The sequence below is a fragment of the Bactrocera neohumeralis genome, chromosome 5 (genome assembly GCF_024586455.1).
Source record: "Bactrocera neohumeralis isolate Rockhampton chromosome 5, APGP_CSIRO_Bneo_wtdbg2-racon-allhic-juicebox.fasta_v2, whole genome shotgun sequence".
Classification (NCBI taxonomy): domain Eukaryota; kingdom Metazoa; phylum Arthropoda; class Insecta; order Diptera; family Tephritidae; genus Bactrocera; species Bactrocera neohumeralis.
Genome location: NC_065922.1, coordinates 12,297,070 through 12,323,223, shown reverse-complemented (window position 1 = coordinate 12,323,223; position 26,154 = coordinate 12,297,070). Strand labels below are relative to the sequence as shown.

The 26,154-nt window shown below is 34.0% G+C and overlaps 1 protein-coding gene across 1 annotated transcript in view; it reads right to left on the bottom strand.

The window, feature by feature from the left end:
• Nucleotides 1–25,596, bottom strand: part of LOC126758086 (cuticle protein 16.5) — a 31,127-nt gene extending 5,531 nt beyond the window's left edge. Inside the window, exons 1-3 of the mRNA XM_050472114.1 lie at nucleotides 25,414–25,596; nucleotides 13,258–13,507; nucleotides 12,571–12,969 (exon numbers count right to left, since the gene is read on the bottom strand). Coding sequence (XP_050328071.1) covers nucleotides 12,571–12,969; nucleotides 13,258–13,507; nucleotides 25,414–25,425 — 661 coding nt within the window. The 5' untranslated portion in view covers nucleotides 25,426–25,596. The remainder of the gene's footprint in view (nucleotides 1–12,570; nucleotides 12,970–13,257; nucleotides 13,508–25,413) is intronic.
• Between the last annotated feature and the right edge of the window lie 558 nt (nucleotides 25,597–26,154).

Below are 26,154 nucleotides of genomic sequence, written 5' to 3'. Positions count from 1 at the left end.
GGCGCTTTTACTAGCAGGTGGCATCAAAATTGGGTAGGCAATTCAAAACAAAAAATTCTCTCGACGAAAGAATATATAGTTTGAAGAGATTATAACCACTTGTGATTATAAAAATATTTACTTCCTATATTTGAGAATATTCTCCAAAAATATGTAGTTGATCCGACAAATAGTTTCGTAGATATGAGAGCATTTTTACGATTTTTTTAAGTTAGTGTAATCGGCCCTCAAAACTCGATAAACGAAATTGTATTCCAAGGCTTCAAAGCTGCTGTAATGATTTGGTGGAGAGCCTCCTGTAAAGGCGTTACATCTCTTCACTTCTGAAAGCGCAAATGTTTACAAATAAGGTGTTTTAGAAGGCGTAGTAAAGCATCTCTCTTTCGTACTCTCTTCCATGGAGAGCATGATATATTCTAGCGAAATTCTCCTCCAGCAACAAGGTAAAAACCACGCAGCAGTAGCTTGAAAGCAATAAAAGGGATATTTGATAGCTGCAGATGAATGGCTGGCTATAAACGCGTAAGCTTTGTCTAGGAGAAGCAGGGCAGATTTGAATTCGTCGAACTACAGTTTACTGTTAGTGTTGGAGAATATGGCCTGCCAAATACCCCAGAGAAATTTGGAGAGTCTCAAACAATTTTTTGTCCGAGCAGGAGCAGCCTCGTCAATACTAATAGAAACTGTGTGTGCGATCAATACTTCTAGTCGAATCGTTTGGGGACGTTTGAGATCTTCTGTGAAAACTGAAGGTGACCATTTCGTATGTATATCGTTCACTTAACATATTCATTATTAAACAAGATCAATTTAAAACAAATATATATATATAAAAGTTTCAGTTTTATAACGGCCCGAACTTGTAACAGAACTTATGGCAGGATTAAGTTAAGTGAAGTACTATATTTGTTAGGTAATTTTCGTAGAATTAAGATTTTTGAAAGTATTTTCGATTATTTAAGCTACTTTAGAAGAATAACTGGCCACGTAATCAAGGAGACACACAATTTTTCAGAAATAATCGCCGATTATTAGAGTAAAGTAAATTCTGTAAATGGAGGATGGAGCCATGTGTAGAAGTTCACGCAATTGAGGAAATTTCTCTGAGCGCCATTCACTTCGAAGTGGCCAGAAACGATTCTATTACATATGGCTCAAGCGGCTCACGACTTCTGGTCTTAGATCAAGTATCACCTGGGTAGCCAAAATACATCCGTTTCAAGGCGATGAAGAGGTTCTTCAAGAGTTTCAGGTGCGTACTCTGGTAAAAGATTATAGAGAAAAGATTGAATACCATATAATGTCGTTTTAAAAGCTGAAAATAAAGCTCCTAAGCCCTCGGTTACCATACTATGAAACTATTTGTACTGTGGGAATCACTCTAGGTACTGCAGATAGTAGATGGAGAGAGAGACCACCTCTAAGTTCGAAAGATCTGCTAAGCTTAAAATCTCATATATTTTGCAACTCAAGTCAAAGTGCGTGATAAACAAAGAGAAAAAGATTAGACCAAAGGAAGCTCAGCAAGCTTAGCCTTTTGTAAAACATTAATTGACTTATAAAATTGTTTTTGTAATTTTCCGAACATAAGATTCACCAACAATAAAGGCTTTGCGCCTAATTGCAGCTAAACCGCGCGCATTAAGCCAAAAGTACGTGTTGTAACGGGAAATTTCCACGCACAGAGTTGCCAAGTAATTTGAAATTCCAACAGGACGAGGCAGAGTCTTCACACACAGCAACTTTCGTGGCACGTGTGCACCAACACCACCACCACATCAACGCATAAAATGCATTTCTTCACGCATTGCAGGAAAACAACGGCACACACGAGTGTGACTACATGCCTCGCATCACTTAGCACGAAGACGTTGGAATAGAATTCACCGCACTCGCTAAATGTGTAACCCGATGCATAGATTCACACTCGTAAACAGACAAAGATGTCAGGCGAGTCAAGTGCGAGTGCTAAAGACTTTGAGTAAACACACACACGCACACACACAGGAGCTTATGGGATTTCAGCCACCACTCGGCGAAATGGAATTTCTTAGTGCTGCTGGCACCTGCTTTGGCTTACCGCGAAGAAATTAAATGAGTAAGTCCGTGAAGAGAGGAGAACGGGCGAAGAAAGCAGAATAATGCAAGCGATAATGCAGATCAGATTTCACTTGAATTCACTTACAAGCTGCTGCACACACTTATATATATGCATGTATGTGTGTGTGAGTGCGTTCTGTTGTTTTTATGCACACAAAAGGCATAACGGCACATTGTGTGCATAGTGAGAAAGGCATAAATCAATGCGGTGCTAAGGCAAGTGGCGAATACTCGTCGCAGTTGAATTTATGACAACTTGCAATCACAAGTACGCGCAAACTCCAAATACACACACACACACTCAGATATATGTATGTGTGCCTATATAGCAGTGTGTTTGTGCTCCTGCATTCCTTTGTAAGCGCTTGATTGTGGTTCGTTCTCTGAATGCATGAAAAATGTATGTCATAAATTATGTAATAATGCAGTTTCGATGTGCGACCGGGACACTGCTCACATATACATATATATTATATATGGATGTGTGAGAGATTTTCTTGTGACTTAAAGACTCCTCAGCTCTTTTATGGTGTAGAATTTATTATTTGTAAGAAATTAATGATGTGCTCAAAATGTTGACTGAGAATTTGTCTTGACTTTGAGCCATAAATTCAAAGAGCTGATTCTCGCATCAAAGAAGAAGTAGAATCTCGTTGACTTGTGGGTGGCATTGCCTGTAAGAAATTACTGGGTTTTTGAGACAGATTGTAATTGATATATGAGTATATTTTATTTATAACTGGATTTGATACATACATAATTCTAAAATATGAAATTTTAATGAAATTTTGAGATACAGACACTCTTTTGGTATTAATTTCTGAACCATAAATTTTTTAAAAGCTTCGGAGTAGGTCCATTTCAAATATAGTTATAACAGTAACACTTAATCAAGCAGAATTTTATTTCAGTTTCTTCAGTACAGGCAAATATCAATATGTTTTGAAATATCTATTTATGTGGTTTACAAAAATAAACGCTGAATTGATAACCGCCATTACAAGAGGTAGCAATGTTAGCATGAAATTTCAACTTCTAATCAGTTGCTTTGGCTATGTGGTCAAAGGAGTAATTGGGTAAAAGAAAAGAGGCTATCTCTCCTCTACAGTAAGAAGCTCTAATAATCTAACAAAGCGTCATAAGATCAAATCTTAAGCAGTTGAGAATTTTTACCCTCACAGGTTTTCAGAAAATATTTAATGTCTTAACCACGATTTCTCTGACGTTTAAGATAGTTCAGGAACTAGTATAGGTCAAGGAACTATCTTGAGGGGTATGAAGTATTAAAATTCCATAGCAAGACTCTCTTAAACGTTATAAACGTTAAGGTCTGACGAACGACGAACACTTCAGTTTAAATTAATCTGAATCTCCATCTGACATTACTAAGGAGGATGACGTGTTACGTCGGCCAGTATAACCTAAGCTAACTCGGAGGATGGAGTCATGTGTAGAAGTTCGCGCAAGCGAGGAAAATTCTCTGATCGCCATTCACTTGGGAGTGGCCAGAAAAAATTGCATTACGTATGGCTCAAGCAGCTCACGACTTCCGGTCTTAGACCAAGTATCCTCTGGGTAGCCAAAAAACATCCGTGAGAGGGCGAAACCTTGGGGAGGGATCCAGGGTTGTACGCTGGGCATGTGACCTGCCACGTAAAAAACGCAACCATTAAAAACCAAACAACAGTCTCGCAAAAGTGATCCGCCTTTTGATGACGACCGCTGCCAACGTATTAAGGAGAACGATTTAAGGGCAGGCACCGGGAATGTTCGATCTCTTAATTGGAAAGGTGCCGCTGCCCAGCTGGTTGATGTCTTAGTAAGAGCAAAGGCTAACATCACCGTCGTTTAAGAAATGCGATGGTCGGAACAATGACTGAGACGAGTTGGTCCTTGTGGCATTTACTGCAGTGGCCATATAAAGGAGCGCAAAAACGGTGTGAAATTCGTGTTTGGAGAGAGACTCCATCGACGAGTCTTGACATTCATCCCGGTGGATGAAAGTCTAACCACAATCCGCATCAAAGCGAGGTTCTTCAACATATCGCTGAATTACGCTCACGTCCCGACGGAAGAGAAGAACGATGTGTCCAAAGATGTTTTCTATGAGCGCTTGGAGCTCATCTATGAGAGCTGTCTCCGTCACGATGTCAAAATCGTGCTTGGCGAATTTAACGCCATAGTGAGCAAAGAAGGTATGTATATTTGGCGCAACGTTCGGTAAATTCAGACTCATTGATAAAACAACCCCAAATGGGTTGAGGCGGATCCACTTTGCTGGGGTCCGAAATATGTTTGTCTGTTGTACTAGATTCCAGCATAGAAAAATTCATGTCCGGATCGAAAAGCTACCAACCAAATCGATCATGTTGTGATAGACGGAAGAGATGTCTCCAGCGGAGCATACTCTTACACAAACTAGAAGTCAACCAGTGACTTATGTCCAGAGCATACTGAAATTATACAGGGAACACTTCTCCAACCTGCTGAATGGCAGTGAAAGCATAACAGCAGGAGATAGTGAACCCGATTTCCCAATCGATAACGATAGAGCGGGCACTCCATTGCCCGACCGTAAAGAAGTTCGAATAGCATTTACCCGTCTGAAGATTAACAAAACGCTGATAGCCGATGGATTGCCGGCCGAGCTATTCAAACACGACGATGAAGAACTGATAAGGAGCATGCATCTGCTTCTTTGTTGAATATGGTCGGACGAAAGCATGCCCTAATCTCTGCCAACTACCGTGGAATAAACAACATCGCATATATCGATCGTTCTGTGTGACCCGTGAGAAGAGAATCGGCACACACCACCTCTTGGTCGGTTTCAAACTAGGTGTAAACTGACGTTTCCAAAGGCTCCGTCAAGATCGACTCTCTAGCCGATACATGGTTTCAAACTAGGCGACCTATGCGACTTGAAGTCTCTAAATAAATTGGCTTTAGACTACGAAAGACAATTTTAGTTGTTGGAAATACAATTTGAACGCTACAAAAGGAAACTGTTTCTTTGTATCAGATTGTGTCTGGTGTTGAAAAATGGGTAATGGGTAAACGCAAAAATACAGTTGAAGCTTGCCCAACAGGCATATTAATGTTTTGCATTTGATGGGGTTATAATAGCTGTAATATGAGCTTCTAAAAACCGGTAGAAATCATTAATGGGGAACGCTACCGACAACAACGCATGAAGTTAAGGCGAGCGATTGCCAAAAATGAGCCGGATATACATGAAGCAATAGTTAGCCATGATGAGAACGCTCGGCCTCTTGTTGCAAACTATTTGAAAAACAACGGCTGGCATTCTTTGCTACCTTAAGGGACAGAGACTTACTACTTCTAACTACAATTTGTTCCAGTCGAAGCATGTTTCCCTCACTGCATTATGGTTCACATCAAAACTGAGTAACAAAAAGTGGCTGGATTCGTTCTTGGCTGCCCGGATGGCGAAGTTCTTTTGGATTCTATCCACTCTCTCCACTTATTGCCAGGAAGCTTCAGAAGCGCAATACTTTAAATCATACTTTTTTCATGTTTTTCTTAATAAACGTTCAAAATTTGAAATATAAAACCTCACAAGCCAAATATTACGGTCTACAACTATTAGCATCTGGTTTGGAAACCGAAGCCTAAAAACTTAAAATTATTATTTAGCTTTAAGATATGTTCATTATCTAGCGCATTCAACTACTTTTGACTCTTTTATCCTTTCCTCGTCAAATTATTCCTTGGAAATTAAATGTTTAAAATTTTTAAAGCACAGTTTTAGGCTGAATACATAAATAAACCTGCTTCGAGGTTACTGGGCGCAACTGGACATATTTGATGTCCGTAAAAAAGTGATAAACAGCGAAAATATTTAAATATATATCAGTTAAATATTCAGAAGGACAATTGTGAAAAATTTAATTTACCTACAAACAAATTGTCTTCTGGTCCTTCTTTAAACTTTGTCACCACTATTTCTACACTTTAAGAAAATACCACATTTATGCCGACTTAAAGAGTCAAACGCAAATATTTGTTGCTTGCATTGTTGTAGCACAACTTTGGGCACAACAACTTGCAAATTATGCGCCAGAGAGATATTAGCCTTCCCTAGAAATTTGTAAGCTTGTGACGGCAACATAAATATATATAAGTAAATAGGGAATTAAAAAATAAAAACAAAAACACAAAAAATAAATAAATAAAATAATACAAAATAAACAACGGAAGCCGCGAGTAAAAAGCAGGAAGCTGAAAGTTTCCCATAAAACGCGAAACAAACAAACAACAACAAGAACACGAAAACAAGTTAGCGTACAAGCGAACAAGCGACGAACAGCGAAGCGAAATACCCCAGAGTCCGCACAAAAACTACGAAAAAACTCACAACAAATGGCGCACCCCTCTATTCATGTATGTATGTGTGCATAAATATGCGGTGTTGCCGGTAACTGCTACGATAGCCGCTCGGTTTGACAGGCAGAAGACTGACAGCTTAACGAAATTTGCTAACAAAACTGCCAGCGGCAGGCGCGGCGCGCCGGAAGCGACATCAATCAGTCGTCTGCCGTGGTCTTGGTTGCGGCGCATGAGAGCGCGACAGCAAACAGCGAGCACCAAACACACAGCGTTATATACATTGGCGACATAACGGCAGTGGCACGACAGTTGCCGAAAACGCCAACAGCGGCGGGAAGACAAAAAATTAATAATGATTGATTAGTTTTGTTGCTGCAAGCCGCACACTATGCTCAAGCGTGTGCTGCTTGCCCAGCGTTGTTGGGAGCTATGTCGCTTGTAACGGTACTGTATAAATATATAAAGCTTTACTATTTCACAGCTGTCCAATATGTGTCCGAAACTGTGCGACGAATAAATGAATTGACTTGACAAACGTCCAGTTCGTCAATAGCGCGTTTATAGCGCTCGAAGCGATAGGTAGGATGGGGATGAGAAAGAGTAAGGGCGACTAGGCGCAGTCTGGTGTAATAGAGCAGAAATGATGCGCAAGGCAATGGTAACATTGTAGCGACATCTTTTAAAATAAGTTATCTTTCAAGTTCTGTAAAAGTCTGTATGAGTGTGTGTGTCGTCTCTTTCTCTCTCTCCCTGGCATGTAGGAAGTGCACGGAAATTATATAGCGGCACATCAATGTATACATATATCTGTACGTATGTATGCATGGTACTTTATGCAGCTAGTTCCTGCTGTGGCAAAAGTAAATTAAAAACTGACTTATTGAGCACGTGACTGATTGGTCTGCAGTTGATTGGAACGGCAGAGAAAAATATGCTAACAGTTTGAGAATTTCGAAGAAATTATTTTGACAGTATATTTACTGTGAAAGGATGAGAGTGAATGGGAGAGAGTGGGTAAGGCAGTTTTACCGTAAAATTTTAGTTCAGAAAATACTTTGAAGCATTGAAAGTTCCATATGAAACACTTTATAAGAAATACAGTGGTTATATACAGTTATAGTTCTGACTTGGCATGGCATGGAACTTCTTTTTATTTCCGATCGTAAAAAAGCATATAAAAGTGTATAGATCTTAATGGAGGATATTTTGAAAAACAATAAATTTCTCTAATCCCGAAATATGAAAGGCAACCCTCCTATATAGGTGGCTCAAAATGGAAAATAGGCCGTCGAAATTTGATTTTTTTCAAAGTTCCTCTGGTAAAATAGAAAAAGTCAGCTTTAGAAGAACTTCAGAACCTTTGCGTTATCTTTGAATATTAAATATTTTACTGATTACTAAATTTACTCTTGAAAAGACAAAAGTTTTGTAGCATACCGGTGATCAAGTAGACTACAGCTAAACTTTAAGTAAATCTATATTTATGGGACGACTTTATTCATAAAATCAGTAGCATATAGGATACTCTATAGTAATATTGAAACATTATAGAATAAGTTAGCTCTTGGAAGAAAAAATTTTTTAAAATATCATAAAATCAATGCTTTCAAATACATCGATAATTATCCGCAAGTTCATGAGCTTTTCTTGCAACAACCTCTGTGAAAGATTTTTTTATGTTCGAAAATTAAAGATTTTTTAGTAATTTCGGAATTCGAACAATAGAAAAATCGACTGTCTTAGTGATTTTTCATGATATTTAAAAGTATTCGCAAACAATCAACTCTTTCAGCGATTAGTTAAGCTTTTGAACTTTCATAAAAAAGTGAAAGTTTTACGATTTAAGCTTTTGAGCTTTCAAAGCAAAATGGAAGTTTTACCATTGAAGCTTTTGAGCTTACATAGCAATTTGAAAGTTTTACCATTTAAGCTTTAGAGCTTTCATAGCAAGTTGAATGTTTTATCGATTAAGCCTTTGAGCTTCCATAGAAATTTGAAAGTTTTACCGTTTAAGCTTTTGAGCTTTCATAGCAAAATGGAAGCTTTTCCATTGAAGCTTTTGAGCTTACATAGCAAATTGAATGTTTTGTCGTTTGTTATGTTATGTAAATTCTGCTTAAAATGATGGTCTAAAAAAATTAAAGTTTTACGATTTAAGCTTTTGAGCTTTCATAGCAAAATGGAAGTTTTACCATTGAAGCTTTTGAGCTTACATAGCAATTTGAAAATTTTATTATTTAAGCTTTAGAGCTTTCATAGCAAATTGAAAGTTTTATCGATTAAGCTTTTGAGCTTTTATAGCAATTTGAAAGTTTTACCATTTAAGCTTTTGAGCTTTCATAGGAATTTGAAAGTTTTTCCATTTAAGCTTTAGAGCTTTCATAGCAATTTGAAAGTTTTGTTATGTTATCTAAATTCTGCTTAAAATGATGGTCTAAATCATATCAAATATGTATATATATAATAGTATTTAATACAAGAAAAACTGTTAACTTCGGTTAAACCCTTCAGAAATAAAAAAAAGGCTCCTTAGTTGTATGGTAGTTCGGTTAGTTTGTATGGTAGCAACACCAGAGTAGTCCGAACAGATCAATTAATTTTAAGATTATTGCGTTGTTTTGGTCCATGTTCTATGCTTAATTTCGAGAAGTTATCTTGTCAACTAAAAAAGCTTTCTGTTGAAGGACATGATTTTGACCAATCAGTTTGTATGACAGCTAAGGGCATAACAGACCTTAGGTCGCGGTGCAATCCACATGAATTTATCTAATCCTCATTTGTATGACAACTATTTGTTATAATACCGACATCGGCGGTTCCAACAAATGAACAGCTTCTTGGGCAGTAAAGAACGTGTGCGAAGATTCGGAATAATATTTCAAAAACTGAGCGTCTAGCCCGCGTTTATACAGACACACAGGCAGATAGACGAACATGCTCAAATCTGTTCAGCTCGTCACGCTCTTAATATATATTTTTTTATAAAGTCTCCCACTTTTCCTACTCTGCGTTTCATGCTTCGTTTAAACCCTCTTCAAGGTATAAATATTTGTCTTGGCTTTGGCTTATATAAAATATAATAAATTTCTGTCTGAACATGATATGAATTTCCCATATGAGTCACACAAACCAAACTTCATTCCATAAACAATATATGTACATTTTCTAGCGTATCTGCCTCAACAAACAGCTCGTCGCCTAAATGTATGCTTGTATTTTTAATGCTTTTCTTCACTGTGCTATCTATGCGCATTCTATAGTCGTTAATATATTTTAAAGTGTGACGTTTTTGTTCACGCTTCATTACAAAGTTCAACAGCACATCACCTGACTGCATAAAGCTTTTAAGCAGATTAAATGTGGCAGTCAATATGTAACTTGGTGATACCGCAAAAGAATGCTCAACCATAAAGGTGTTTTTGTATGGGTGGTGGCTAACAAAAACAAAGAAGTATGTGTATGTCATCTGTTGATTTTATAGCTATATAGAAAATGTCATAAGAAGTTAATGCGGCTGGCAGCTGCTATGGCTACGCCGTTGGGGTTAACCGACAGCCTACTAAGAGTCTTTTATAATCTCAAGTGGAGATATGTCTACCAAACAAAGGGTAAATCTGTTGACTGAGCTCTTTGTATTAACGACAGCATATCATCTTAATAATCATGTAATCTTTTTAATTTTTTTTTAATAATAACTCATTGATCAGATCAGGGTATGGTGAGTTATTAAGGAGTATGAAGATAAGGAACTAAAAATGTTTATTACAAAAAAAAATTTAAAAATTTGATGATAGGCAACTCTGCATGGGCACTAGAAACTTGAATGAAATATTTTATGTATATGTATAATATTTGTATATAGTATAACCTGTACCATACACATACATTAGGGTGAGCCAAAAAATTGACAGTATCCTAAAAACCAGATTTTTTTTTCAATTGAAAAATCCGATTTGATTCTTTCTTTCTTAAATTCATTTTTAAAATATCATACTTTTTTCGGCTCACCCTAGTATATACAGATACACGACTATTAATATAAAAATATCTGCCGACGCTTATTAATAAGTAATATTTACATTTAAAAATAGTTTTACGAAGAAGCGTAGTTATTGCCATAAATACTCATAATATTTGCTCTCATTTCCACACATCCATACAAACCCACACACACAATAATTATATATGTACATATATACACAAATAATTATAAAGGTAAATTTAAAAGTAAAATCTTTGCAGTGCAATAGTTGGCAGCATATAAAGTTAAATTGCTCATTAGTACAAGCTAAAGCTATTTATACGCCCACTTGCATAAATATAAGTACAGACAAATGCATTGCTATAAAATATAGTACACCATATATAAATATTTGTGTAATATGTATGTAAGAAATAATAAAATACATATAGGGAACAGTACAGCTCCCTAATAAAATAAATGGAAATAAATATACCACAGTCTTTCAAAAATTCGTAACTGTCAAGCCGGTATTTATCATAACTATTCAATCGTCCCTAACTTTCGAGAAAATTTTTGATAAGTCCTTAAAAAAGCTAAAACTTATAAGTCCAAAAAAGAACTCTAATATCATGAATTTAAAAAAATAAAAAAAAAATTGTCGAACAGGTGGCAACTCTGATATATTTTTTTCAACTTTAAACTTGTTTAAGAAGCCTTTTTATTTACATAGATTATCTCGAAAATTTTTTTTCATTTTTTGGTAGGGTGGCAACTCTACTCTATTATTTTTTCCAATTTAAGTTGCAAAGTTATGTGAATACAAAGGTGTGAAAAGTAGTGATTCTAAAACCTTTGAAAAATTTATTTTTCATATTTTTTTATTCAATCGTTCCTAACTTTCAAGGAAATTTTTGGTAAGGGGAAGGTCCTTAAAGAAAGAAGAAATTTAAAAGAAAAAAATAACTGTAATTTCACGAATTTAAAAAATATAATTAAAATCTTTTGCGAACAGGTGGCAACTCTGTTCGATTTTTTTTCAGCTTTGAACTTACTTAAGCAGCCTTTTCAATCGTTTAGCGTATTTCGAAATTATTTAATTTTTTGCAAGGGGGTTGCCACCGCTACTCCATTATTTTTTCCTATTTAAATTGCAACGTTATTTTTAGTTTATATATTTATTGTGAAATAGATGGCTGCTCAATTTTTTTTCAACTTTAAACTTACTTAGGCAGCCTTTTTATTTATTAAGTGGCAAGTGGCAATCCTCCTCACTAGAAACATATTTTTTTTTTTTTCAAATTAAAATGCCATTTTTTGAAATTGACTTTTATAGTGTTTCATTATTGCGTAAAAATTTTAATTTAATACTTGATATTGGTGGCAACCCTAAAACTTTGTACACTACCCGAATTTTACACAAATTAAGCCAAAAAGAAGTTCAAATCGGTCGAGACTTCTCTACAGGATATTCTATATATGTATATTTTAGGATTGTGACGGAATTTTGTTGGGTAAAACATTTTCGTTGCAATTGAAATATTCAATTTTGAAAAAGTCCTTATATGGATTTGAACTTGAAAACCAGTTCACATGAAAGTCCAAAATTGAGCGATAATTTTTAATACCGGTGATGCCGAATCAGTTATTTTAAGGGATATTTTAACCAAAAGCTGTAATCAAAAATTTGTCTTCCAAAGTGCTTCTTAATTTGAAGAATATTTTGATAGAAGGCTTTAACCTTTAATTTTTCTGGCTTCTAGAGATATAAAGCGGACCAATTTGACCAGGGTTGATTGGTTGTTCGTGGATTAAAATAACGCGGGAAAGTCCTTCCGATTAACTTAAAATATAGTTCACTGTAAATACGATATATACTATATGATACGGATACTGTAGCTTCGAAAAGGCTTAGCTTCACAAATAGGAGATTGAGGATATATTATATATATACATACATACATATAACCCAACACCATATGGAAAAATAAATATGGACCTAACCAAATTTAATTTTCTTTCGTTTTTCAAAGTTGTTAGTAGTCTGACACATACTGTTAGATAAAAAATATATATGTCAATTACATAACATCTACTTCAATGCAATTAGTGGCATTTTCTTTGGACTGCGCACAAAGCGTAGGTGCGTTTCTACATACCATAAGCAGGTGCCGAAGCATATTTCAAGGTGGCAGCGGGCGCAGCAGCGACATAGCTATGCGAGAGAGCGGCAGGAGCGGCGGCGTAATGTCCATAGGCGGCGGGCGCGGTGGCAGCGGCATACTGTATAGCTGGCGCCTGGTAGCTATACGATGGAGCTGCGTAGCTGTAAGCTGGAGCGTGGTAGCTCGCGCTGTAAGCCGGAGCGTGATAGCTCGCAGCTGGCGCGGCGTAGGTGATGCCATGCGAGAGAGCGGGCGCAGAGTGCGCCAGCGCTAGAGCAGGTGCCGCATAGCCATGACTGATGGTGGCCGCTGGGGCGGTGTACGCATGCGCGGCGTAGGCGGTCGGCGCGGCATAAGCATGAGCGATGGGCGCGGCGGCGGCGATGACATGACCTTATTGTTTATTGTTTGCAATAGCGTTTTAAGCGTTTTTTATGTAAGCAGATTTTTTTTTAGCAGAGCGAAAGCAAGTTTATAAGAGTGCAAGAGTGCGGAAGAAGCATACGAGAGTGCAAGAGAGTGTGAAAGTGCGAAATGTGTTGTAAATACGGTTAAAGTGTTGTGAATTGGTGCGAAACAAAACATTTTCATATTAAAAACAATACTTAAATATAAGCGATTTTTGCTTTTCTTTGTTTTTTTTTTTTTGAGCGCTTCGATCCACAATCCGCTAACACTTACCACCAACATGTGGCGCGAGGGCGGCGTCATTGCTGATGCTCGAACGTTGCACGTGCGATTGCGAATGCGCGGTCTGCACGGCGCTGGAGTACTCCGACTGCGAGGACTGGCCGTAGTGACCCTTGACGGTGTGCTCCTGTGAGCTGCCCACGGAGGCGTGGTCTACGCTGGGCGCGGAGATGGAGTAGGCCGCTGGGCCGCCGGGTCTGGCATGCGCGCAGGCAACCAAAGCGGCAAGAACGAAAATAACCTGCAACAGATAACAGAAAAAACAGCTGATAAAAGCACAATAAAAACGAAAAATTAAGACAAATTAATTGGCGAGGCATATTTTGAGGCGCACGGTAATATATACTCCGCGCAGCAAGCAATTAAAGCGCACATTTGGCGTAATTAATTGTTGCCACAATACGTGTTTTACGGCCTTACGAACAGCTACAGTTACGAGCATTGGCGCAGCACATAAACTGCACACACTCCTTTTAACTGCGCAGCCGAGCGCGCGGTTCAACTTTCTGGCGCGTCGAAATGAGTTAACTTTTTCACTGCCGTGGCGCTGCCCACACACACACACCCGTTTTCACTAGTTGGCATTCCATACACCAACACACGCCTGCGCAAGCGTGTAATGTTTAAAGTTTTAATTAACATTTCGGCAAATCGGAAACTCGATAGCGTCGCGCTGCCAACAGGTATGGCCTTGCAACCACAGCGGCTTCATTACCACTGGAGTTTTCATGAAAACAACATTTAATTGTTGAATTCTAAACGAGTGTAGTTTGCCATTTGCGCAGCTAGATTTCCAGCGGTATATGAAAAGTACTCATTAACTGCAGAAGAATTCGGCGCTTTTGTTATTAGTTGCATGTTTTTCCAGGAAATTGCCAGATTCCATTGCTGATACTCGATACCGACTTTGTATAGAAAAAAGTTTTCACTTGAGTTTCGGATTGCACCAAAGTTGCTGTTGGTATGGAAAATCGTTGGGCGAAAGTGCGAAAAGGTTATCAAAAGCGTTGTGCTGATGTGAAATTCATTTTGTATGCTTGAAAATGCTACATTCATTCAAAATTTATTTAAGGTTACTCATACGCCCTGCCTGTGAAAGTAGCTTCGTAATTTAAAGGTAATGGCAAATTTCATTTCATGCAGTGTTTCTTATGTGTTTTTGTACGACGTGAGGAGCACAAATGTTTATAGAAAAAAAAAATTTAATAAACTGAATTCAATTTTAAATAAAAAAAATATTATTTGTTTGAGGTTGCTGATTAATACTAATACAGGTATATCATACATAATGCTGGGCAGTTTTCTCAAAATTTTATTTCGACCTCAAACTGAATGATTTCCATATATTTGGGAAAAAATGTTGTAGTTTCTAATATAAAAAAGTTTAAGACACTCAATTTTGTTCAAAATTCAATTAAGTCACAAGCGCCAACTAGTGTTTACGAGCGATTTAAAGAAATTCACCAACTGTGTTACCGATTAGATTTATACATACATACATATATCGTCACCTAAAATGCAAAACAACGTATAATCAAAAAAATCGAAATCGAGGTTTTTATTGCTTACGATTCACTACCTGATATTACAAATATGCAGCAAAGAATATTTCAGCTTAACCAATACATAACACTTTATAACAAAAATATTTTTTTGCAGCTTACGCTGTCAGATATAACCAATATATAACCAATATGTAATATATAATATGTAACCAATACATAACCACTTTATAACCAAAACGATTTTTTTTCAATATGAGTGGTTTCTATTACGACGGTACTTACGATTCACTTCATCATAATACATATTTGTGGCAAAAAAAATTTCAGCTTACGCTGTCAGATATAACCAATATATAACCAATACATAACCAATATATAACCAATATGTATAACCAATAGGTAACCAATACATAACCACTTTATAACCAAAACGATTTTTTGTTTTCAATATGAGTGGTTTCTATTATATAGTTCTTTCTTCACATGTAAACTTATGAAAAGTGAAGTTACGTTATTTTGCATTTTAGGTGACGATATGTAGAATGATCCAGTTGAACCTAATACTTCAACCTGTATATATTTTTGGCAATGATTGTGTTCTCTCGCGGACCAGAAATCAATATTCCTGCCGTAATTTTCAATTTTGGGAAATTCTGGGTTTTAACTGTTTTTAATAAATACTCCGTCTGGAAAGCTCTTTTTTCTGGCAATGAATAATTACGGCGGCAATAATAATAATAAAAATATAGCATAAAATTATCGTAGAATATATTTCTGAAAATGAAAAAGTGAATACACTGTGCCATTTTACGCAGTAATAATGTTCCAAAGTCGATTTGTATGGAACGATGGGGCCGAAGGAGGTCTTGCAAATGATATTTGTTAATGGAAGTTAGAAGTTCAACCTTCATCTTTAGCTATGTAAGTGCTTAAAGCGAATATTAAACTAGTATTGCTCAGATAAAGACCAATAAGATTATTTTATGCTTGAATTTTTATTAATTTTTTGAACTTTTAGTTATTTTTTAAATATTTAAAAATTATTAAAATTTATTATTTAAAAAAAATTAAAAAATATATTAAAATTATTTATTTAAATAAACTTTAAAAAAATATATTAAAATTATTATTATTATTAAAATTATATAAAAAAAATATTAAAAAGTATTTTAAAATTTACTATAATAAATTATTGCAAAATAACCACAGCAAGTGAAAAAAAAACAAAAATGTTTTATACATAATTGAATGCTCAACCAATAAGTGAAAGCTTTCATACTCAAAAACGAAATCAAAAAATATGAATAAAAATTCATCGCAGTCACCAAGACACAATTTATTCATAACCGAAATCTGAATTTTTCTTGGAGAATAAATATTGTTGAAAATTGCACAATTTTGCATAAGCAAAACGCACAACAAAATTATATATGCCAAACGAAAACGAGTGAAATTTGTCAAGTGAAGCAATGCAAGAACTTGACTGAGTAAATGCAAAACATACACACAAAACTGAACTTCCATGAGTTGATGGTTATACCCAACAAATTTCGTATGTATCAGTGTGTGTATTTGCATTCGAGTGTCAACATCTTGCACACATACAAGTTTGCTTGTAAGCACGAACGAATATTTTGTAACACATTTTTTTGCAGAGTGACAATAAAGGTAAGTCACTGCTAGTGTATATTTATGCATAAATAAATATGTATATTGTTTGTTGTACACATTAAAATATTTCATACTTTGTACTAAGAGTAAATTTTATAGCTGAGTGGATTGGAATATTTAATGCCTTCCATATACTACCAATTGAATTTAACATCAATAAATCTTAAAATTTCCTGAATAATTCTCTGCATACAACAACAGTTTTTCATACACGACACGTTATTATCTCCCTTTATCTCCACTATTCACTGCAATCTCAATCAAGTGGACACTGGAATTCTTTTCGAACTATAAGTATAAGTCATCAGGAACGGACGGCATCTTTCCAGCACTTGAGAGATAGACTTGCGATGGCGTATATCCCACAACCGTGGAGAATAACGAGGGTAATCTTTAGGCCTATTAGTATTATTTCCTTCATGCTAAAAGGGATGGTAAAATCGTAAACAAACTTCACAAGATCGAAAGCGCTGAAAATCGCACCCCTACAGGCCAGTCACATTGACCTTTCCTGCTTACGGCTAAACTCCAGAATTCGCTGGAAAATTGCGAGGTTGCGATATACGCTTTTCTTGATATCGAAGGTGTTTTTGGCAATGCGTCTCACACAAGTGTCAGCAAGGCACTGGAGAAAAAGAATGTAGCGGCTCCAGTATGCAGATGGATAGAGGACACGCACTAAAATAGCTGAAACCGCTATGGGGAAGAGAAATATTCGTCTTGGCACTACGAGGAGCTGCCCACAGGGTATAGTTCTAACACCCCTTCATTGGAGCCTAGTACTCGTATGTAGTAGATGAGTTCCTTGAGTTGCTCACAAACAATGGGATTCGATGTCAGGAGTACACCGATGACATTGTCATAATGGCACGAGGTAAATTTGAGAATATTATCTGCGACATGGTCCAAAGGAGCTTAAGTCTAGGTAAGGGATAATGTAATACCGTATGGTTAAACATCAACCCGTCAAAAACATTCGTCGTTCCTTTTACAAAACGAAGATCTCTTCCACTTGATGGCAGGGAGTGGGAGGTGTCTAAAGAGAACAAATTCCTAGGCCTCACATTACACGCAACCTTACGGTGTAATAGACATGTGACTTCGTCCATAGCCACCAAAGTACTCATGATATGCAGACGCCTAGCTGGTAGATCCTGCGGCTGCAAGCTAGGTATCATCAGGTGGCTGTATACCGGGCATATTGTCACTTATGGAGCGGTTGTTTGGGCATCGAAGACAACGCAAACGCTGAGTGAGCACATTGCAATTTGATCCACTTTTATGATCTTATACAATTTATATCGCAAATATATAAAAGTTATTAATTAAATAGGTGGCAGTTCTGCCCAAATATTTATTCGAAGCTTTAGCTTTTTTTTAATCGTTTTAGTTTGAAACCTCGCTTTTCACATATAATTTACTTTAATTTTATTTTTAAATGCATGGCAACGCTTCTCAAAAACGAATTAAACAGGTGGCAGCCCTGTGCAAATATATTTTCAACTATTTACTTAAATTTGATTTCTATAATGTTCCCGTTTCTCTGCTCTAATTTATTGATTATTCCAATTTTTAAATAGATGGCAACGCTTTACCAAAAAAACTGCAGCTTTTAAATATATTCACATTTATGATTTTATATAAATTATATTTCATTTAAATAAAAAAAAAACAGGTGGCAACCCTGCATACAAGGTATTGTTAGGCAAAATATGTTCTTAAATCGTTTTAGGTTGATATTTTTATATTATATTGTATAATTTGCTTTCGTCATCTAATTTATTGATTATTTATATTTTTAAATAGATGGCAACGATCTACCGAAAAAACTGTAGCATAATATTTTTTATCCCTTCTTTAAATTAGTCCACAATTGTGATATGATGTAATTAATATTTCAATTAAATCAAAAAATAAAAAGGTGGCAACCCTGCATAAAAATATTGTTTGGAAAAATTTTTCTTAAATCGTTTTAGGTTGATATTCATATTTTATTTTATACAATTTGCTTTTCTTATCTGATTTATTTATTATTACTATCTTTAAATAGATGGCAACGCTTTAGAAAAATATCTGTCGCAGAATTTTTTTTAAAGCTACTTAGTTATACACACCTTCATACATTTCAAATTTAAAAAAATGTTTATAAAAAAATTGAACAGTTGGCAACCCTAAGCGAGCATATATTAAATTTTAAAATTTCTTAATTCGTTTTAGTTTTGTACCACTATTATATATTTAATTCGCTTCTCTCATCTAATTTTTGATTTTTGTTATTTTAAGTAGCTGGCAACGCTTCACAAGAATATCAGTGGAGAAGTTTTTCTTTAACCTTTTTAGTAGCCTGTGCTTTATATATTTCATTTAAGTAGATATTTTTGAAATAAACTAATAAGAATAAACAGGTGGCAACCTTACACAAAAATATTATAAAGTACTTTGTTTTTGCTTGCTTTTAAATGCTCATATTTTAGTGGTTTTACAATTTAACTACTAAAATATATTCAACAGGTGGCAACACCACTCCAAAAGTATTTTACACTGCAAATTTTCTAAGACCTCATAATTTTGATAACCATATTCCAAAGATTCTTTATCTCCTTTTCATTTTTTTTACATAAAATTTAAAAATGTGGCAACCTGCTAACCTTTCACTATACGTCATACGAAACTTCAACTGTTTAATTTAAAACTATGATTTCAACAGAACTCAAGAGTGACAATACAAGCTGCAAACAATTTTTTTAAAGAAGTTGCGCTACTAAACTCACCCCCCTCCAAAGCATCTCTAAGTGACAGTAGTAGATTTTTTAATTAGAAAATCACTCACGAGCGCTGCCGCTGCGTTGCAGCTAAAAATATTCAACATGCGATTAACTGGTACGCGAATTGACTTAAGCCCGCAGCGCAGAAGAAGAACAAGAGATAACTGCACTTGCACTGACTTAAAGCACTGCGAAGATAAACACGGCGAGAACGAGAAAGCAGCAAGCAGAATTTGCGCTGGATGAAATACGGAAAGATGCCGCGATTACGACACAGAAAGTGGCAGTGCTCGCGAGTAAACAGCTCAAAATAAACTTTCGCCAAACAGCCGGCGAGTGAGTGAGCGGCGGATGAGTGGAAAAAAATGTGCGAAAACTTTTGCGAAAACAACAACATGCAGCATGAAGAAAACGACTGCAGGGAAGCGCGTTCGCTGACTTCAGAAACTGTTAAAGGACTTATAAGGAAGCAAGGGCAGCAACAGAAACAACATACTTGTAGGTGTGTATGTGTGTTCGTTTGCAGTTACAAAGTTTTTCGTTTGAAGTATACTTTTCTTGGCTTTTTGATTTAAAATCTTCAATGGAAAATTTGTAGCCTGCCGCATTGACTTTGTATAAAGAATTATACATGAATTTGGAAAGTTATTTTTTATACTTTTTTATACACACTTGCATGGGGAAGCAATATTTAAAGAAAATGCAACTCTGTGTTTGAGTAAAGCATTGTCAAAAATATTAAGTTCACGTGATTCCAAAGTGGCCAAAAAGACATTATTTAAAAAAAATTTAAAATTTGGCATAACTTTATAAGGAATAATTTTTTTTAAACTTAAATTTAAATATAATTATATAATTATAATAAAATTAATTTTGTAAAAATTTTTTACTATATTTATATATTTTTTAAGCAAGAATTTATTAAAATTTAAATTTTATTTAAATTTCTTTTATATTTTTAATAAATTTTTTTACAATATATTTTATATTTATATAATTCTATAAATTATTTAAAATTCAATTTTATTAAAACAATTTTTTTTGTTTATATACATACATATACATATACATATGTATATGTATACAATTTTTTTATTTTTTTTAATAAAATTTAATTTTAGTAAATTTTTACTATATAATTTCTTAAACTTTTACTATATTATTTTTAGAATTATTTAAATTAAATTCTTATTAAAAAAATTTTTTTAAATAATTTTTTTTTAAATATAAAATATTGTTTTAATATAATTTATTATTATATAACTTTTATAATTATTTTTTTATTTTTTTTAATTTCATTTTTTAAGTAAATTTTTACTATATAATTTCTTAAACTTTTACTATATTATTTTTAGAATTATTTAAATTAAATTCTTATTAAAAAAATATTTTTTTTGTTTTACTATATAATTTCTTTATATATTTTTAATTATAGTTATATAATTTAAATTATATAATTTTATTAAAAAATTATTTTTTTAAAATTTTATAATATATTAATCGCCAAAACGTTGCGTCCAACAGCATCTTTTATAAAATTTTTAATTAATAATTTTATAATTTTTTTTCATTTTTTTATAATATATTATTTTTTTTAAAAAAATTATGCGTTTTTTTTAAAAAATTTAATTAAAAAATATATAATTTTTAATTTATTTAAAAAATTATTTATTTTAAAAAAAATTATATTTAATTTACTAAAAAAAGAAAAATTTTATTAAAATAAATTTTAAGTAATTTTATAAAAAAAATATAATTTTAAAATATAATGTAAAAATTTATTAAAAAAACATAATTATTAAAACAAAAAAAATATAAATATTTAATTTTATAGATATTTTAAAAACAAAAAAATAAATTAAATATATTGTTAACAATTTATTAAAAAACATAATAATTATTAATTAATTATTAAACAATACAATATATTTTAAAATTATATAGTTTTATAATTTACTTAAAATTTTATTTTATTAAACATTTCTTTTTTTTCTTTTTAATATATATAATTTTTTAATAAAATTTATATTTCTATTATTTAAATTAAAATTTTATTAAAAAAAAATATTTTTTTTATATTTTAATGATATTTATTTTTTTTTAAATAATTTTTTTACTATATATTTTATAATTATATAATTTTATAGTTTATTTAAAGTTCAATTTTATTAAAAAAATATGTTTTTTTGTTATTAAATAATTTTTTTAATATTTTAATATATTTTTTTTATTTTATTTTCTTAAATTTAATTCAATTATAAAATATTTTAACTCCATTTAACATTTTTATACATAAATAAATCATAAACAACAACTTTAGTGATTTACTATAATTTTTATAGCAACTTTGCTTTGAACCAATATGTGTCCAGCCTTAATTACGGCTTGAAAAAGTTGTGAAAATCACATTTATACTTCCCAACAACTTTACGGTAGTCATACTCACGCTTGAATCAGTAATTTAAAACGCGTGAAGTGTATGTTATATCACATATATTCATATACACATATAACGGTATATATTTATAGAAATATATAGCTATAGTTACGTTGCAGTGTATTTTTAACTCTCTGGAAAACTTCTCCTTACTTATTATTATTCTGCTTGTATCCTCAGTTCCACACATACACAAGCATAATTTTTCTGAAAATTGCATTTTATAGCATAAGGACGGCATGAGAATTAAAGCATTAAAAATATTCCACGTGTTTGAACAGAGAGCGAAAAAAGGAGAGATGGGAGCAAAATTCAGCGAAAAGTAGAAAATAAATATTGAAGTAAGTATTTCTTCGTGTGAAGGCATTATTTGTTTATAAAATATGTATGGAATAATGCAATCAGGCATTTTACTGTGGATGATGTATTAATCAGATATGCAATATTATATTTAATGAGCTAAAATTCAAGGTTTTTTTGGCGTTATATGAATATTTAAGGTCTCTAAACAAGAAAAGGAAGCATACAATTTTTGTTCTGTCTAAACTGATTTCCAATCCGTTTCTACCCAATGCCTTGGATTTTTGAAATCCTTTAGAATCAAACCTAAATTCGGTGTCCAATATTGCCTTCCCTGCCAGAGAAGTGTGGGATAGGAATGCGGTGGACCATAGTAGATAATCGCAGGTGGAGTCTGTTGTGGAGTATCTTAGGCTTTCATCAGAGATAGTGAACATGACCATCATCTCTTAGAGAATCTAATATCCTATTTCATAAAACTGCAAAGGGTTCCAGAACCTAATGATATTCGTTGTAAGTGTGAAATAAATGAACTAGCCAGAGCGGACAGACCCTAACAATAGACTCCGATAAAGTGAATGTATGTATATGTATTTGACTGCTTGTAGATATTTAATCGACAAACATGTTAGGGATCTCGGTGGAGTCAATCCAAAAATTGCTCAACAAGCAGACAAACGTGGAATGAATGAAATACTTATAGATGCCGCACATGCCGCCTATCAAAATTCAAAAGAAAGAACTTAGAAACTCTGGTGGGAGTGTTAACAGATCACTGTCTAATTGGCAGACTGGAAATTATTGAATATCGAAGAAGCTCCCAAGAGATACCTGTAAAAAACTATAGAACAACTTCTATGCGAATGTAATGCTTTGTATAGAAAAAAAACACTAATATTGTTAGAAGGTTTCTTGAAAGATCATGTAAAACTTTTTGTATTGATGCACACATAACATAAGAGAGTAAGGTGATTTCACAATGGGCCTCCTAAAAGCTTAGTTGCGTCTTCAGACAGGCACTCTACGTGCCCACCTACCATGTGGTCCAATTGAAGAACGATAAATATTAAAGACTTCAACGAGTGTAAAAATATGTTGTTAGAAATGTCTCAAAAGCACCAACTTAAGATGTCCATTAAATAGTCATAAAATGGGCAGATATTGGAACATAAGTTTGACTGAATATTTTTCTATTTAAATCTAGGGGAGCCTAGTTTATGAGTTCGAACACGCTAGTTCTTCTGTTCTATGGATTCACAAAAGACTACATGTAGCACTGCGATCTCTCTAGATCAGCCATCTAACCTAACCAAACCTAAGTGAACCTGATTTCTGTAGTTATTACTGCATTAAAATAATCGCCTTACATTGGGTGTTGGATAGGCCATGATATGGTACGAATTTTTTACAATGGAAAACTAATATTAGATTTATGTATGTATATATTTTATTAATTTTACTTCAACGCAGATGAACATGAAAAATTATGTTGGAATATTCTATGAAATACTCAGATTCTATCAGAAACTGTTTTAGAAATTTTAACAATAGACAATTGTTCAATTCACAACCTGTCGTAAAGCATCGTAAAGCATCGTAAAATCGTAAAATTATAAATTTTTAAACTTGTTTTTTATAATTTTACGATTTTACTATGCTTTACGACAGGTTGTGAATTGCTCAAATTTGAAAAGTTGCAATGGGTCACAGGTCATTTAACATTAAATATAGCGTATTCCAAAACTGTTTCTAAAATTAGAAGATATTTTAAGCTGAGATTAGATTTTAGCGTGCTTTCGGTTATATCTAAGAAAAATCTGACTATTTGTTAATATGCTTGGAAAATTCTTAAAAATTAAAGCATTAAGAATTGTTAAAGAAATTATAGACAACCGTAAGAAATATGTTTCCATAAAACAATTTTGATCTTTTGGCATTTATTTTAATAATATTGCAATTCACTTTTAATAAACAAATGCGCTACAAATACAAATATTTTTTGAAGTGATCAAGTTTTGAAAAAGTTTGTGTTTCTGACTTAAACCAGATAGATTAAATCTAATATTTCTTGAAAAGTCTATCTTCGGGTGTTTTGATATCTATACGTAGTCAGAGTCAGGCAAATATTGACATTTGGTCACCTAAGCAGCCCTTCGAAAACAAGCTTGAAGAAAATACTAAAATACTTTCTGGGAAAGATATAAACCCCGGGCCGCGTCGATTACTTACACCCTACAATCAAAGGAAAGCAATAACTACCAACCGAACTTCACTGTGCACTCAAATTGTTCTATTCATATATGCGCCCAAAGAAGCTGCTAATACTTAGGTCTTTGAAAATTTAGCTGCTTATTCAACCCTTTTTCAGTAACTTTTTCTCAAAGGTGCCTAAGATAGGATAAAATATAAGGTGGATTCCAAAGTAAACAGGACTTTTTGAATCTGGCGCTCCTTCTGGCGCTATATATATGTCGGCTGGTGCGTTGGAATCTGCTACCTTTATCGATTGTCCAGTGAGAATTTCATGACATTTCATCGATTGGAAGTGAAGTTGAGTTGTATATAACGAACTGATGAAATGAAGTTCAACAAAGTAGGTCCGATGGAAAAGGAAATATTATACTTCGACTTGACTTTGAGTAGGTATAGTATAAGGAGTGCCTTTCTTGCAATAGACTGACCAAGTCAAAGAAAAATGGGTGCGATAAAAATATTTGGTGAAAAAATGTACGAAGTTCTCGATTAAAATGCCCCAGATCTCACACTTTAAGACTTCCAGGTGAAATATGGAAATAGAAAAAAAGTATCTTAGCAAAACTGTGAAAGGTTCAAGGCACTTTAACGAAAGTTAATAACCAATTACAACAGTTTTTAACCGACTTCAACGAGGACTGTATTAGCGGTCAAAGTGTGATCCCCATTAGCCAGCTAACCTAACCTAACATTACACAAGGAACAAAATAAAGCATTTATTTTAAATTTTCAGACCATTCACTGGATTTCAAGTAGATAAATAGATTCAACGCACCGCTGGAGTCATAAAAATAGGTTCATAAAAAAGTAAATATGAGTTTTGGCTTGTCTAGCGCGGAGCCTTGAGCAGAATACAGTCGCAAAATCCATGAAATTATAAAAAATCAAAACTTTTATTAAAAACTAATATTAAATTTTGAGCACATTCACAACGAAAAAGCACCAAAAACTGATACTTCAACCCACCAAAACACTGTTTAGGCACTATTAAACAACAAAATTAATAAAATACGACAAAAACTTTCTTTTTCTTCAATCTTTGAAGAACTCATATCTGCCAAAGCACTTTCAAACCTACGCGTATCCTTTTCAGACACAACTTCAATATATTGAAAAAACAATTTTTTGTTGCTTTTTAAGTCCTTTTAAAAAGTCCTTTCATAATAATAATAATAAGCAAAAACAACAACAACAACAACACTTTCGCTTGCATTACCTTGAAAGCCATTTTATATATTTTGTTTTCGAAACTGCTTGTGCTGCTTTACGAGCGTGTAATTAAATTACAAAAAAATTCACTGGCAACTTTTGACGGGCGGGCGAGTTGGGACTAAACTTTCGCTTGTTGGCAACACTTGGGCACTTCGGCGAACGATTTGCGGTGATCAAACGTTTTCAAAAACGCACTAAAAACTGTTTCAATTTCGTATTCTTTGCGTTTATTTATACGCTTGGGCCATAAAGTTGTGGCAGCATCAGCCACCAGCAGCCGCCGTCGCCTCAGCTGCGCAACAACAACAGCAAATATACAGCTTAACAACAACTAAAGTATTGGAAACTGTATCTGTGGCAGGCAAACGGGTTTTCATTGTTTTCAGTTATTTTTCTTTTAGTTTTCCGGTGCAAAATTCAAAGCGAGGCGCGTAAGCTGCGTCGCGCTACAAATCAGCAACAACAGGCAGCCGCAAGAGGCAGCAACATTTGCCGCGGCAAAGCTAATAAGAGCAACAAAGCCGAAAATATCGATGGCAACAAAAACAACAATGGTATATATTTGTACACAATGCAAGAGCCAGCTTAACGGCTGCCGCCATCGCTGCACGATTTTTCAACAAACGCTTTTCCACTGGCAAGTTGGGGTGGCGGCTTGGACTTAAGCGTAACTTAAACGCTTGCGAGTGGACTTTAAAGTTCGGCTTATGCTTTTTATTTGTTTCGCTTTATATTTCACTTTTTC